Here is a 16,174-nt window from a genome sequence, read left to right as displayed (position 1 = left end):
CCGCAACTGCGGAATTTTCTTTCGCTTTTTCACATCTGTTTCCGTTCCTATTTCCACAACTTTTACAACGAAACTTTTATCGGAAGTTTATAACGTACGCAGGAGCGTGCGCGTATTGCTTGGCGGCGGGGCGTGTGGATCTTAGCAGTTTTGTGTTGTGTTAAATGTGTAATTTTGAAACTAAACACAAGTCCTGCTTGGAACTATTTCGTTAAGATCTTTATAGTATTTACACTTCCGCTTCCGCATCCGCTTCTGCTAAGACTTACTTTTAACATCTGTTTCGGCTTTGACGCTTCCGTTACGTCTCTATTATTCAAGAATAAAAAGTTACCGACTTAATTTCTTTCGTAAAATCTTTAAACCTCTCCTGAACAGTTTTCATTTTGCTGATGTGGCCTTATTACACCAATTGTGAGATTCAATTCTGCGACTTCTTTGTTGTTCTAAAGTTGGCTCTATTTTCACATGCACTACTTTTTTGTTTGTTTGTTAAATTCCATAGTCACTGGAATGTCCTCACAACATATATGTACAAATGAATGTTGTTATTTCGTTTATCACGGAAAAGACAGTTGCATAACATTAAAAATTGCCATTAACCAGGGGTAATTTGGCATTGAATATATTCTAACGTAAAAATATCAATTAAGTGCTCGTGAAGTGAATCCGGGACTAGTACCTAGTATCTTTATGAAGGCTTTTTGCTTCGCTCTCGATGCTGTTATCAATCATTTTAACGATCAATCTTTGAACACGTTTTCACTAAAAAAAAGCAATTAAGGTATAAAATGCCATTCATCAAAGCGATGACTATGCGTTACTTTGTAAGAACAGTGTAAATGCGTTTATGCCATAATGAACATTCTTGATAACAGGTATAAGGTAACAAATTGGCTTACATTTACAAATCAGTGTTAGACAATGAGTAGAAAGCGTTTATTTGTATGACGTTAAAATCTGCAAACCGTCAAATACAACTCAAGAGGTCTGCTAATCTAACTGCCTCTGTGGCCGGACGGTTACCATGCCGGACTGCCACGCAGGGGTCCCAGGTTCGATTCCCGGGCCAGGAGAAATATTTGAATGGCCTACATTTATTTCTCTCGTGAGTTTGGGTGTAATTTGTGGTTATCTATGTATGTGTCCATAGCACCCGCGACACAGGGTTTCCCCAGTGCGGGGCTATGTTGAGTGTGTGCGTAATTATTATAATCTCTACGTACATCGTAACTATGGAAAAGATCAAAATCCCGTCTTAGATCTAGATGGCGCAGGGTAACGGACGCAGTGGCATTGCCCCTCAGGTCTTGGCAATTTCCTTGGCAAATAATCTTTAAAATTTAAAAAAATTTAGTAGCAGGAGAGTTTCTCGTGAAAGAGTTCGTCCAGGGAAGTACTGCCACCGTATCTATTTCTGCCGCCAAGCAGTGATATAAGCATTACTGTGTTCCGGTTTTGAAGGGCAAGGGTGCTGGTGAAATTACAGGCACATGGGACTTATCGACTTAAGTCTCAGGGTGACGGGCGCAGTGGCAGTCCACTTCAGATCTTTGCGATTTAAAGAGCTAAGTGGCACCGCAACTGCTTTAGACAGGCGTGTCGCTTTCCACCAGTCACGCGACTTGTTTGTCCCATCTTTGTGTCTGAAATAAACTCAGTACGGTGTACTAAAAAAACCGACCTCATAAGTTCGTGGAATCACATCTATTTGCCAAGATTTACTGAGATCGGTTACCGAAAAATGCGCGAATATTTTCTTCAAATTTAAATGGGATCAATATTGAAGTACCCTCTTTCCAACAAAAAAAAAAGAATCATCAAAATCACAGTCAATCAGGAATAATCATACAAAAAAGAAAAAACTTTCAGTCGAATCGGGTACGTCCTCCTTTTTTTGGAGTCGGTTAAAAAATAATTTCTTTTATGTATTTCGTATTGTTTTTATGATTTTCCTATTATAAAAGTATATTTGACATGTCGTTATGGTCGCATTTGGCTTGATTAGGTATACCAAGGCCGCGACAATATCGTAAAGTGGTAAGGGGCTGTAGATAACAGCATGTTTTTGTACATAGCCCTCTCAAGTACAACCATCATGGTTTTATATTTCATCCTATATTGGAACATAGTTCGCTAATAACTTTCACCATGTCCCTGAATTATCACGCCGCAGGCGCCGGCGTCCAATTTCAGTTTTGCATAATTGCCTCAACACCGAGGTAATGTTTCAGAAAGATCGATTTCACACCATGACCCCCTTTCTCGAAACTTTTCTGCCCTAATGGTTGGACAATCAAACAAAGTCGAACTTTCCTTTCATTTCACACTGTTATAGGCACAGTCTCGATCAAATAATTTCAAATTAGTTCATTAAATTTTGTATCTGTGCCGTCGTTTCTCTCCAGATTTCTCCTGAAAAATGAAAAAAAAAATGAAAAATTTATTTCTGTTTCTTTAAGTTGTTTTTACACAATGTTGGGACTTCCTAGTAGGTGTCATCCACCTGTGACAGGAAGTCTCGCTCTTCCGTTATCTTTTAGTTGTATGAAACAAACTATTAATACCTAAGTTACAAAACGAATTGCACTAATTATACAAGTTAACAAAGATGATACGATATGCTAAGCTTAACGAATCTACAAAAATGTTGATTCGTGATAAATGTAAAGTAAACGTTGGTTTAAACTTAAATAAATTACAATTGTTACAAATAACAAATGTATACAAATGTTTATTTACCAATATCTTCAATTTATTGTACATTCCTCTCAGAAGAACCTGGCTTACGAATGAGTATTAATGAATATGAGGAATTGTAATTTACTTACCTTTCATATAAAGATTATCTATTTATTATTATTACAGACTAAAAATTTTTTTGGTGGAGAAACTATATAGAGGAGACAAAACTATAGAAATTCTATATAGAAACATATAGAAACGCACAATATAATAAATGTACAAACAGCATAAGTAAAAAAAATAAGAAAACTTATGTTTTTATTCCTGGGAGAGTAATGTGTGTTAGTAGCGATTATGTTCTCCATTTCTCCAAAATTAAGTGTCGACAGCCAATTTGTCAACGCTTTTTTAAATTGTACAAGTTTAAATGGCAAATATTTCTTTTTTTGTTAACAGTGTTATATGAATGAGCCGATGCCTTTTGGCGAATACAGATTTAGAAATTGGTTGAGGTACTAAAATGTTTTTCCGTCTACGAGACATAAGCAGAGGGTTATAAGGAAGGGACTTGTGTAGCTTTAGTACTGCAAAAAGGATGTACAGTTTCCTCATTGAGTGGTGACCACTAAACTCCTGCGTGGTTTAGTAGCAGTAGAGCTCCTTGTACAAGAGTTCGTCCAGGAAAGTACTGCCACGTTACCTATTTCTGCCGCCAAGCAGTAATGTGAGCATTACTGTGTTCCGGTTTAGAAGGGTAAGGGTGCTGGTGAAATTACAGGCGCATAGGACTTGTCCACTTATGTCTCAGGGTGATGGGCGCAGTGGCAATGCCCCTCAGATCTTTGCGATTTAATGATCTGAATGGCACTGCAACTGTTATGGACAGGCGTGTAGTTTACCATCAGGCGCACGGCTTCTTCGTTCCGTTACTTGATATTACAAAAAAAGAACCTTGTAGTCAAGCTCGATAAATAATTGTCAAAACGGAGTCAATTTTAAAGCTCCCGCGAAGCGTCACCGGCAGGCGGGCCGAACGTAGTAGATATTTTCATTAAAATTGATAGTTAAAAAGTTAATCTATAAGTAATGATATAAATTAAACTGGTTTTGTACGGTGTAGACGAAATCCCTTTTATAGTGCGTATATTGTTCGGAAGTACAGTTTCTTTCCGTAGAATTTTAGTTTGAATAAACTCTTGTTTGCTAAATTTGATTAATTTTGTCGGTATAATCTGTGTTTGTTTTTCAGTAACTCACTCTTTAATGTAGCTTAGTCGAAATGAAATTGACACAGCCGTCGGTTGCGGCAACCGCAATTGTATAGAAATAGAATATTCACTTCTATTTGCCGGTTGTTTGTATTCAACACAAGATAGGTACATGTTTGCGAGGCGTCTTACGGTTAGCCACATTTCGTTGCAATTTCATGTGTTTTCGAAAACTTTACGATTTGCCTTTATTTTTTAATCCTTTTCATTTGTACTTTGATACCGCACGGAATTTTTGGACAACCAAATAGGTACATGCTAATGCACACCAGCGCGTAGTCTCCCATTGGGGTAGGAGGAAACTATCGACCACTACCCGCTACCCTTCCGACATATAATTCTTTCTGTTCCTCCACTGACATCAGTGTTTCTACTCACGCCCGTTCATTCAGGGTTTAGATATAGCCTTATTTGAGGACGTCCTCGATTTAGTTGAAATATGCACACATTTTCCTCTATATTCGCTGTATACATTTGTGTCATTATTAACTTACATTTATTCAGGATTATAGTGTTATTTTTATTTTAATAATGTACAGGTAAGGTAAAAACGACAATAAAAGCTTAAACACAAGTAAAACTAGGATTTTTTAATTATATGAATAAAATTGGGTCGCCGCGGCAATGTGCCCATGATATTGGCAGCGTTCCCCCTTTGTATTCTTATGCTAATGCATTGGGCAAGGTGCTTGCCGGCCCTTGGGCTTTCCAAACAATCTATTAATTTTTTGGATAAAATTTTGTACAGATGAAGGGCACTGGGACCCCATGGGCCAAGGGTTTCCACTCTAAAGGCTGTAACTAGGTAGTCGAAGCCGAGATCCTGGTACTTATTACTTTTTATTCTTTCCGCCAGCTCAGCTGCGGAGCCAGCCCTCTGGCTAGTATGCTGGAGATTGAATGGGGCAATTGTGTCGGCACATGTGGCGTCACACATCAGTGCCCGGCCCATACCATACCAAGGGTTGAGAGTCATTCTGTCCAGGTTGTAATAGTTATACATTTGAAAAAAAAAATATCTGCACTTTTAAAATTAACTAATTTTTAACCTACTGTCCTAAATATACTTTAAAAAAACAAAAATTAAACCGACAAACTGATAAACTTATATACATATAGATATAACAACGAAACAAAACATCATAATGTAACACTATCCGTATCTCAAACAATGCAACAATGCACACAGGCAATTCACTGCGCTCGGAAGCGATCGTATTACGCAACAAAACACAAACTGCTATTGAATATTTGTGTATTAAGTTTATGTGACCCAGAGAAGTACTAAAAACATCGAGTATATAACCAGAAATAGAGACGAAATAAGGGTCATCTATCCCTGGCAACTCATCGGGCAAGTGGGCCTTATATCACTTTTAAATATCAACTCTCGTTCGCTCTGGAATCACAAATTAGAAAGATCAAATAGTACAGAGCCAAAAACTGACCTGTGTACGTCTCCGTGTATTCCAAACATATTCTGTATTTATTGTAATAAAGACAATATTTCTAACAATGGGGGCTGTTCCATTCGGTGGTGTGGAAAAAACCGCAAAACATCTAATTACAAAATAAACGGAATCGCATTTCGTCGGTAATTAAATATTAAATAAGTAATTTTTCCATTTTTGTCCATTATAGCTCAAGTTAAACTGGTCGTTTTGAAGTGAAACAATTTACGATACCCATCAATTGTTTCGAATTCGGGCTGGCCAATCGGAGCGCAGTTGTCACCGTAATGATTTGGCAGAATAGTTTTCAAACATATTTAGTCTCTATTTCTGGTTATATACTCGATGGCTAAAAAATAGTTATTCACTGAATGATTATCGCTAATTACAGGTTTCTTACCATGGTATGATTTCTTTTTATTTTCCTGATATTTCGAAACAGTTACACGTTCCACGGTCACGGGTTGACTGACCAGTGGCAGATGACAATTTTAAGAACTATCGACGACTACCTTCATCTCGCTTACTTGTGGCGTTACCATTGTCACTCACTTGTAATCGAGATGAAGGTAATCGGTGACAGATAAAGAGGGTAGACAGATATGTCTGTTCATATAACTGTCATGGCCAGTCAATCCGTAACCATGAAGCGTAATGTAACCGTTTCAAAATATCGTGAAAACTAAAACCGTATCACTAGTATTTCCTCTGATGAAAATGATGAAAAATCCCAAGCAGAGATAAGACTGCAGTACTAATTAGTTTATTTCAAATTACCTAATGGTAATTATTATATTAATATATACGATAGATCGGAATACTGTAACAAGGGGTATTTTAGTACAGGTTCCGCTCTCTCACAATTGTAAAACACGTTGTCACATCAGTCTTTGTATGGACTTATCATAAGATCAATACCATTCTGATTGGAAATAAATTATTATTATTAGGGGAAAGTATAGGATATTAGAAGGGCCACTAAATTGGATAACCCTCTTATCTCAAAAAGTATTTTTTTAATTGCTTTATTGGCATAACCCAGCGATATGCGTCTATATTCATTGTATATTGTACACGTTATTTTTGTTGTGATATAGAATATCTGCTTTGTTTTGAAAAACAATTTGTCATTTTTAATGTAAATTCCATAGATCCGTGTCAAGAGTTTACTTAACTTAAAAGTAAGCACGTAATTTACAGCATCTAAGTACAATTTATCTACAATCAACTTACATAAAACGATTGCCGGCACTTATACATAGGTTATTTTTATTAGATTTGTTTTTATAAAATAATCAAACTTTTGGTTACAATAACGCAACACACTCATAGCATAGCACTAGGGAAACACTGTGTGGCGGATGCCATGGACACACACAGACAACCACAAATTACACAGGACCGTATTGCTAACAACATAACAACTTTTATTCTAAAACTTTGCAAAACATAATGATTTTATCTTTGTACTGGATTTTTCGGCATTCTGAGCCGCTAGTGGCATCTATTAGAATAAGAGATTATTATAGATGCCACTAGCTAATCTCTTATTATAATTATATCTATTATGATAAGAGATTTTAAAACCTTCTTCACCTTTATAATTTACCTCAGCAGACGTAGATGTAGACGTAGACGCTTTTTGATGACATTTATTACTGAGATTTTCTTAATAAATTTACCAAAAATAAACTTTAAAGTTTTTCATTATAATAAGTATATGACACTTTTTAGATCTGTATTCAGTAGTAAGTTCAAATTTTCAAGCGTCCTCCCCGACCTCCACTTCTGTCTCTGCGTTTTGCATCGGACTAGTATTCACGCTACCGCACAGAGTTACTGCCATTTAGAGCGGCGTATTTAAAAATGTTAATTTTTGTGTGGTTGTAGAATTTTATGAATTATTGAAAGTCATGGAACAAAAATTTTTGTTTATGATGTTAGTAATATAGTGTTGCGAGGTTTTTAGTATTATACTCACTCAGTCCAACCATTATTTAACTTTTGACATGTGCATGCCTCCTAAGTTCCGTAATTATTGACATAAAACCATACACAAAAATGCAATACTTCCTGGACTATTTTATTTTATCATTTTAGTGAAGCGACGTGCTCTTTAGCTCCAATATTTATCGAACCAACGGATTATGTATCGAAGGTTATTCAAGTTGTTAAATTTTGGCCCGTCTAATACATTATAATGAAATGAAATAAATTATAAATAATTATAATATTTTTTTCTTGTTATTATAATGAACCGTCGGATTCTTCTCCATATGAACGAGAATCATCACTTGAATCCTCATTAACTTTAATTATTAATTCTTGAGTACACAAATTGTCAAACGCAACATCACGATCCCAATCAGGCAATATCTTTATTTTTGAACACGCTCACGTTCACGATTTAAAATTCTTCATAAACAAAATCGATTGTTGTAGAAAAATCGAATCGGAAATGCATTAGTACATCACTAATTGATTAGAATTCGAGCTGTCAAAAGTTAAATGAACGGTTGGACGTATAAGACTATGGAAACCAAAGGACATGTATATAATTATCATATACAAATCAGACGTTATATGTATATGATGCATTTAGACGTTGAAAACATAAACGTTTTATTGTGAGTTTAACCACTGCGTGCCGTCGTAAGCCAAAAGAGATAGCACTACATTGATTTATGTCAAACACGGGTATCGAAAATATGTAACGTCATCTTAAATGCCAACTGTCCTCATTTTACCATTTTTGGAGTACCCTTTGATAACCGTCTCCGGTTACATCAAATGTCAAAACCAATGTTTGGCCAAATGTTTTCATGAACTATTCGCATGAATTGCAATGATTTGGACAAAAACATTGATAGTGAGAACAATTAAGTATTGATTAAAATGCGTCGTTGCGGCATTAAGGGGTGCGGCAGCAGAAAAGGCTGAAATCAACCGAATTTTACATTACACCGACATATGTTATTTTTTGTCTATAAATCATACAATAGCCCAAATATCTCATGTATTTAAACTCATTTAAGTAGTTTATTCTAAGTCTTGTCGAATTTCGCTTTATTTACTTTATATTGCCTGTTTATTAGTATATTTTGATGATTGTTTGTAACGATTATTTTGAGATAGTGTTGTTTTTGTCAGCAGACATATTATCGATATTCTGTTATTAAAACAATTCACTACGAGGTTTTTATTATTTCATTCTTATTATTTTTAAAGATTACTTACAAATGAAAAAAGAAAGAAAGAATGGTTGGAAATTATAGGACTAAACATACCGGACATAAACATTGAATCAAATACCATCTTTGTTTGTTCGCTCCATTTTGTAGAGTCAAATTTTAATAGAACTTTGAATGTAACTAGATTATATGATAATGAAATCACATCGTTACATGTATTGGTAAATAAAAAAAGAAATTAATTTAAATTAAATTTATAAAATTAAAATGGCTCATTACTTGCCTAGTAATAATAGCCTAGTGATTACAGTAAACTACACAAATTTGCAAACATAAAAAACAGCTTCAACATTCAAGCCATACATTTGAATGTCGATAGTAATTTATCTATGATTATGGTACAACACTAAATCCGCCATTTGTGGTGGACATTTTTGGTTTAAGTAGGGACGTTTATTCTGCAGACAGGGCAGCTCCTTTCCTTTATTTTTTTCCATCCTCTAAGTTGGACGGAGTATATACCAATAACCTGTATATATTGGTGTGCATGCTCCATCGTCGACCTCGAGGTCTAATACGCATTTTACCTTTAAAAAAAGATTTTATGTAAGTTGTGCAATGCTAACACTATTTCTAGGTTAGCTTGGTTTACAATTACAATTTACATGAAAATCCAGTCTAAATAAATAAAGTCTAAGTAAATAAAGACTACGAGCGGTTTCAGATTTTATTTTTCAGTGAAAAAAGGGTCTTTCCGGAAATTGTCGCGTTTTTCCTATTTCCGTGGACATCAACCTGCTGAATTTTAAGTCTGCATCACAAATCATAAATCTATACATGCATAAAACATAATCAATTTAAAGCTATTGTTACACTACAGCAGTGATAGTTGATAACGGTTGCTTTGTAGGAGGTCCTAAGTTTGATTCCCACCTTTAGAATAAATAAATAACGCACACATTCATAGCCCCACACCACGGAGACCCTGTATCGCGGGTGCCATGGACAAATACATAGACTATCACAAATTACACCCAAACTGACTCAGAGAAATACAAATCCAAACCCGGGACCTTGCGTGTCAGCTCAGTATGGTAACCGTTCGGCCACGGAGGCAGTACATTAAAGTGACCTAATTCAAAAAATTAACAAAATGAGTTTATACCGTAAAACGAGTTGAAATCACATTTCAGTTCAGGTTTTTAATCTGGAATCGAGCCATTAAAGCTTGAATGGTACAGATTCACTACATGGGTCTCTTTCATATTCCTTAGAAATTCCACTCTCACGTCAATATGTCAACGCCATATTTAGTGTTGAATCTGCTTCTGCAAAGACATACGCGTCACGCTGTCGGCGACAAAAATGATGATTAAGCCACATTTACATTTGTGTGACGCGTCAGAACGGTATCGGTTTCATAAACACAACACAAGCCGTCAAGTCAGTTTGTGACACACTAATATAAATCTAACCATATTAAATGTACGTAATGATGCGTCACGACACGACACGTCAGACAAATGTAAATCCGGCTTGCGATGGACCCATTTTTGTTCCCAGTAATTATCATTAAATTTTTACAACGCGACTTATTCATTTAATACCTACCTAAGAGGCCTTTCTTTTATAATTAAAGCGGCTTAATCTTGACAAGGTTAAACGTCTTGCTTAAGTGGTGGAAAAGATAGAAACTTAATTCTTGTCAGGTCTAATGACAACCAGAAAGCTTAGTAAACATTTTTTCAGGTTAAAAAGCTTAACGTTTCGTCATTATTTTCAAGGAATAACAAGGCCATTACCTTTGGTACTTCAGAGAATAAGCAGTAATGTCAGCATAAGGGCGCGTTTATACGACACGAATTTCGTCGCTCTCACCCCGCGTAGTCGAAGAGCGGAGCCGACCGCGTGCACGTGTTCAGAGATCGAACTGTCATGGCAAAATATGCTCTATTTATTTAGCTTTTAGCTGGAAGGCACTAGCTTGTCTTATGCCACGCGGTCGCCGAGCGGAGTCCGCTCTTCGACCGCGTGGCCGCCGCGCGAAAACTTTCTCCTCCTGTGTGTCGGGTTCCTTACTGTGTTGCGGTTATGAAGGGAAGGGTGCTAGTGGAATTACAAGCACGTGGAGACTTAATAATAATAAAAAGATTTATTGTCTCAATAACGATACAAAAACATAATGTATAAAAATTTTATATAAAGGTCTGAGGCAAAAGGCTCAGCTTCTTATTGGCTCAGCTCCGTAAGCCTTGCTCAACACTGGTTTTCAGCCATTCCCTCTTTCCCTAAGATCTAGAACGGGACATACCTACTGTAATAGGAGGAGATACAGCAATTAAAAGAAAAACTTATACACAATACTAAACAATATCAAATAAAAAAAGGACTTGTCAACTTATGTCCCAGGGCGACGGGCGTAATGGCAGTGCCCTTCAGATCTTTTCGATTTAAAGCTCTGAGTGGCACTGCAACTGTTATGGACAGGCGTGTAGCTTACCATCAGGTGCATGAAAAATGTAAAAACGTCACAACTTAAAGTCATATTTTGCATATTCCACAAAAAGTCTAATTCTCAAGATGCGATTTCTGAATCATGTGTAGTTTTATTAAAAATAGTATCGTTATGAAACCTGCATGATAAATTTAATAAAACGCGTGAGCCCTTACACGCATTAAGCCAAAGCGGTGGTAACTATACCCAACCTTAGGGCGTATATGGGATAATAATCACCCTGTTAGATAAAAAAAATGGTTCATCAGCTTCGTGGTTAAATGTTATTATGCCCGTAAACATTATCGGACGAAATTACATTTAAATTTCGGAACGTGTATTCGAAACGCTCAAATCCGACATCGGACGAAAGTTCAGACTTTTATGACCATGTTATAAACCTGTGTTTTCACAAATAAATGAATTTCATATAACCGCTCACGCGATGCGCTCCTCCTACCGCAAAATCGCGGCTATTTGGTTTCGCAAATTAGAAAAGCATTCAGTTTAAATACATGTTTTAATAAATAAAAATTATTACTCTGCATTGTTAAATAAATACCCTCCGTACTACCAACAAAAACATCTCAAATACAATGCAGTAATACACCGCAAATCCTGCACTTAAAAAGTACGAATGAAATTTTTGGTGTACTTGGATAAATATGATAATATTCCGTTTGAGTGGTTCTAACGTTTACCATGAAATTACTCCTTAAAGTATAGTTTATAAACATTTATATTCAGGGTAAACTTAAAAAATGCTACTTACGGCATGTTTTCAATAAATAAACACCGAAATCACCAGCCCAAACAATAACACACACGATTGTCGTGACGTATTATTGAAGTTGTTTATTTTTTTTAAATGACAGACCCAGGCATTAAAAACTTTATGGTTCGCTAGAGTAGTAACCGAAATAGCAATTAATATTAGTTCTTTTACCTGTTATAACTTCGATATCCGATAAATCGGTATAAAATCATCACCGACTAACTGCCAAAAGTAGAATGCTGCTAAGTGATCTCTGCAAGACGCACACCTAAAATATAAATAAATTCTCCTTGTCCTCAGGGTCTTTTCTCCCGGATGACCTTCCGAGAACCAGTCTGGGTGGGTGGGGCTGGCAACACCACAGGTCTTCAAAGCAAGCTTGGTTTGTCGGACGGACTGCTAGGGTGCGTGGACTTCCTGAGGATTAACGGAGACACGTATCGATTGGTGCAAGATGCTGTTGCGACTTTGGATATTGGTGAGTCCTATCTTAAAGAATTACAATCGTGCTTGTTTTCCATTTTATCTTATGTGCCCTTGTTACAAGGGTGAACAGAACAATTACATTCCAAGTGTGCAACGTCATCAACCTTATCATCACGTACCATCTCATCTGAAGGAGATTTTTGTGTGACGCATACTGAATAACAAATGTAACAAAAACCTAAAACGTTTCGTATTGAAGAATGATTAAGGCCATGTAAGACTGATAAACCAAATTTCAACATGACTTAAAAATACTTTTAAATATTACTCCTGCGTCTAATAAGACGACCATCCAAAGTATTTAAATTACTCAAATACTGTTGTAACTATAGTGCAGAATAGGGTGGTTTGCATTAATATTGGACATAATTGGTTGATAACTTTACCATCTGACTCAGCCGTGACCATGGGATCTATAAAAGGCCCGAAACGTTGGTTTGTTTGAAAAAACAAATATACCTATATTTTGATTTAAATTCGTGATTTAATCGTAATTAATGGACATCAAGTATCGCCCGACGAGTCGCCGGATATCGTGATTGTTGTGTGTCGGTCTAGTCACAACCCTAGTACACAAATAAATAATGAAGACCAAGTGCGGGTAGTTAGAAAAACTCGCACGGCTAGAAGATGTTGACACCCGCCTCTTCAGTCCCTTCGAGACCTTGGACGTTGCAATACGTCCGAAATGTCGGGGTAAATAAAATATGTTTTTGTACATCATTACGTCCCGAATTTAATATCAAATTATGTGTGAAAATCATGATAGTTTAAATCAGTGCAAATATACCTCCACGATTTAGATCCAAAGAAATAGGTTCATTTTCAATATATAATGCATGTATGTTATATTAGCCGACCCAATTTCGTAATATATTGTATATTTGCATGCTCTTGTTTAAGGATGAATAGGATTATATTCTTCAATTTAATTTTACCACCTCCGTTATTATTAATGTATCCACTAAACATGTGCGCAGATCGTAAATTCGTCTGTGGCGGCGTCTTTTGGTTTTTAACGAGAAATCAATATGGCATATATTTTTCAGGTGTTAGAACAACACTAAAAGTTTATGAGAAATAGGTTTCTCACAGATGGCGAAATACTAAGATCTGCAACAAGCACATCAGTTTATAGTTACTTATATATGAGGCAACTCGTTTGTACCACTCGCTTGGTTAGTTTGTCACAATACCTCATGTCATAAAAAATTCGCTTCGAATTCAATAAATGCAACAACGATTGGTCCTGCACTACCTGCTTTTTAGCTGATTTTACATCATATGATCATACTACTACAGTACTAAATAAAATTACCATTTATTTATACTATATCATAACACTTAAGTCATCCAATTGCGTGATACCATCCATTTATGAAAATGTACTTAATATTCCCTGTCTGTTGAGCCATTGCCGTAGGTGCAAACATTCTTACACTACCTCGCCTCATTTGAAGTAGGACATTGTACCGCCTCATTGTTTCAAATGCGGTACTCCCTCAAAATCATGTTAATTTCATGTTCTACCCAACACTAAAGCTCATAGAAAAATTTGTAAGGTTCTCTGGTTCGTTCCGTGACTTAGTTAGTTTAATGTCTGGCACGATTTGCTAGAATACGTTGATTCAAATCCAGCCGTATCGAAGGATTATTTTTTTCTAAGAGTTCGATATTAATAGTTATAACAAACTAGTGGAGTAATTTCACATAAAAATAATTTAATATCATAATGGTGAAACATTCTGACATGCAATAAATTTAATTAATTTAATTAAAAGATTATTTAAATCAACCTTTATATTTATTTTCAACGGTTTTTTTACGTTTGAACTTGTATTTTAACTGGAATATAAGTACTGTTACTAAAAATATTCTTTTTTTTTATGACGAACAAGTCGTGGGCCTTGTGGTAAATGACACGCCTGTCTATGTCAGTTGCAGTGCCACGCAGAGTTTTAAATCGCAAAGATCTGAGGAGCACTGCCGCTATGCCTGTCAACCTGAGTTGAAAAGTCCATGTACCTGTAATTTCCATGTAATTTCGCCAGCATCCTTACCCTTCAAATCCGGAACGCAGTAATACTCACATTACCGCTTGGCGGCAGAGTAAGTAAGGTGGCAGTATTTCCCTGGACGACCTCTTTTACAAGAAGCCCTATTACTTCGAATCAATCAACTTAAAGAACGTCTATAAAAACAATTATATATTACATATAGCAGTCCATTGCTGGGTATAGGCCTAAATATGCACCATTTCGCCTGGTTATCAGCTTTTCGTGTCCATGTGCTGCCAGCAGCCTTTCGCAGATGGTCACTCACGTCACGTCACTTAATTTATAGGATGCCATTTGGCCAGAGACCCTCTTACAAATTAAGTTTTGAAGGATAAGCGTGCTGGTGAAGTTACAGGTACATGAGACATGTCAACTTATACCTCAGGGTGACAGGCATAGCGGTATTGTCCCTCAAATTTGAGTGGCACAATGGAGAGGCGTGTTGCATTAACACTAGGTGCACGAGTTGTTTGTCCCGTCTCTGGGTATGTTAAAACTAAAACTGCGTTTGACGAGCCGAGGTGTCGACTCAAGAACTGGTTTTCCTTACTGGTTACAGGTTCTTCAACAGATATCTGTTGAAGAACCGGTGGCAGCACTTCAGCTTATTCTACCAGCTATGTCGACGACCTCGGTTCTCTGACGGATAACCCCATTTCGAATCTTATCCTTCAGAGAAACTCCGAGCACAGCTCGCTGAGCGACTTATAACATACTCCGTGGCCGGACTGCCACGCAGAGGTCTTAGGTTGGATTCCCGGGCCGGGAGAAATATTTGTATGGCCTGCATTTATTTATCTCGTGAGTTTGGGTGTAATTTGTGGTTGTCTATGTGTAGTGTAGTGGGGGTTATGTTGAGTGTGCGCGTTATTATTATTATTATTAACTCGAGGACTAACCGTATCATGAGTGTTCAAGTGTCGGCTCCGTATATCATAAAACCTTTATTTTCAAACTTTGTAGTATGAGTGACAAAAAACCGACCAGAGTTTTCCATACGCTGTCCAGCCAAGCTGAATCCTCCTTTTAATAGTTTCTTTCTCAAACTTGTTTCTACCATAGCATAATCTGATCGAGGCAATAAACAATTACGTAAAAATAAATGGAAATCTTAATTTGAATCTAATATAAATTGGATATAAACAGAAACGTAATTAATTTCAATTGTACGAAAATGTTGTATTGAAATGTAGTAAATAAATTAACAAGGAAGCAGACACTTCATTAAAATAAAACAAATTTCCGCCACTCCGATTTACGTCGGCCAAATTCATTGTCGTCCTACCCACTTAACCTGTTAACAGTGAATAAATGATTATTTATTTCATTATTAAAGTTTTTACATTGTCAGTTAACTTTGTGAAATGATTATTGTTAAATGATTTTTCAAGCCTTCTTTGACCAGAATATTCAAAAAGCATATTTCTTTTTTTAATTTCCATCGATTTGTTCTAAAAGTTATCGGTTTCTAAATACAGCAATATATCAAAGAAAATTTTCGCCCATTCAATTCTGTAACTTCAGATGATATCATTCTCGAAAAGTAAACCATTTGACCTACAAAGGAGGACGGGATGATATTTCAGTGATTTTAATGGGTTTTGAATCCGTTGAGATTAGAGAATACAAAGTTACATTTACCGTCTACTTTCAACTTATTGATATCTCGAGGAGATTTAGATATACACCTAAAGACAAGAATCAGGAACATTTCGAATTTACTTGAAAAGTAAACTGAAGTAAAATTTATAGCTTACCAAGTAGTTA

The 16,174-nt window shown here is 36.2% G+C and overlaps 1 protein-coding gene across 1 annotated transcript in view; it reads left to right on the top strand.

The window, feature by feature from the left end:
* LOC113227337 (pikachurin-like) overlaps nt 1-16,174 on the top strand; it is a 311,398-nt gene that overhangs the window by 195,285 nt on the left and 99,939 nt on the right. Inside the window, exon 8 of the mRNA XM_026460230.1 lies at nt 12,165-12,342. Within this exon, the coding sequence (XP_026316015.1) occupies nt 12,165-12,342 (178 nt within the window). The remainder of the gene's footprint in view (nt 1-12,164; nt 12,343-16,174) is intronic.

This window comes from Hyposmocoma kahamanoa, unplaced genomic scaffold (assembly GCF_003589595.1).
Source record: "Hyposmocoma kahamanoa isolate Upper Pololo Valley unplaced genomic scaffold, ASM358959v1 210, whole genome shotgun sequence".
Taxonomy (NCBI): Eukaryota; Metazoa; Arthropoda; class Insecta; order Lepidoptera; family Cosmopterigidae; genus Hyposmocoma; species Hyposmocoma kahamanoa.
This window is presented reverse-complemented; position numbering and strand designations above follow the sequence as displayed.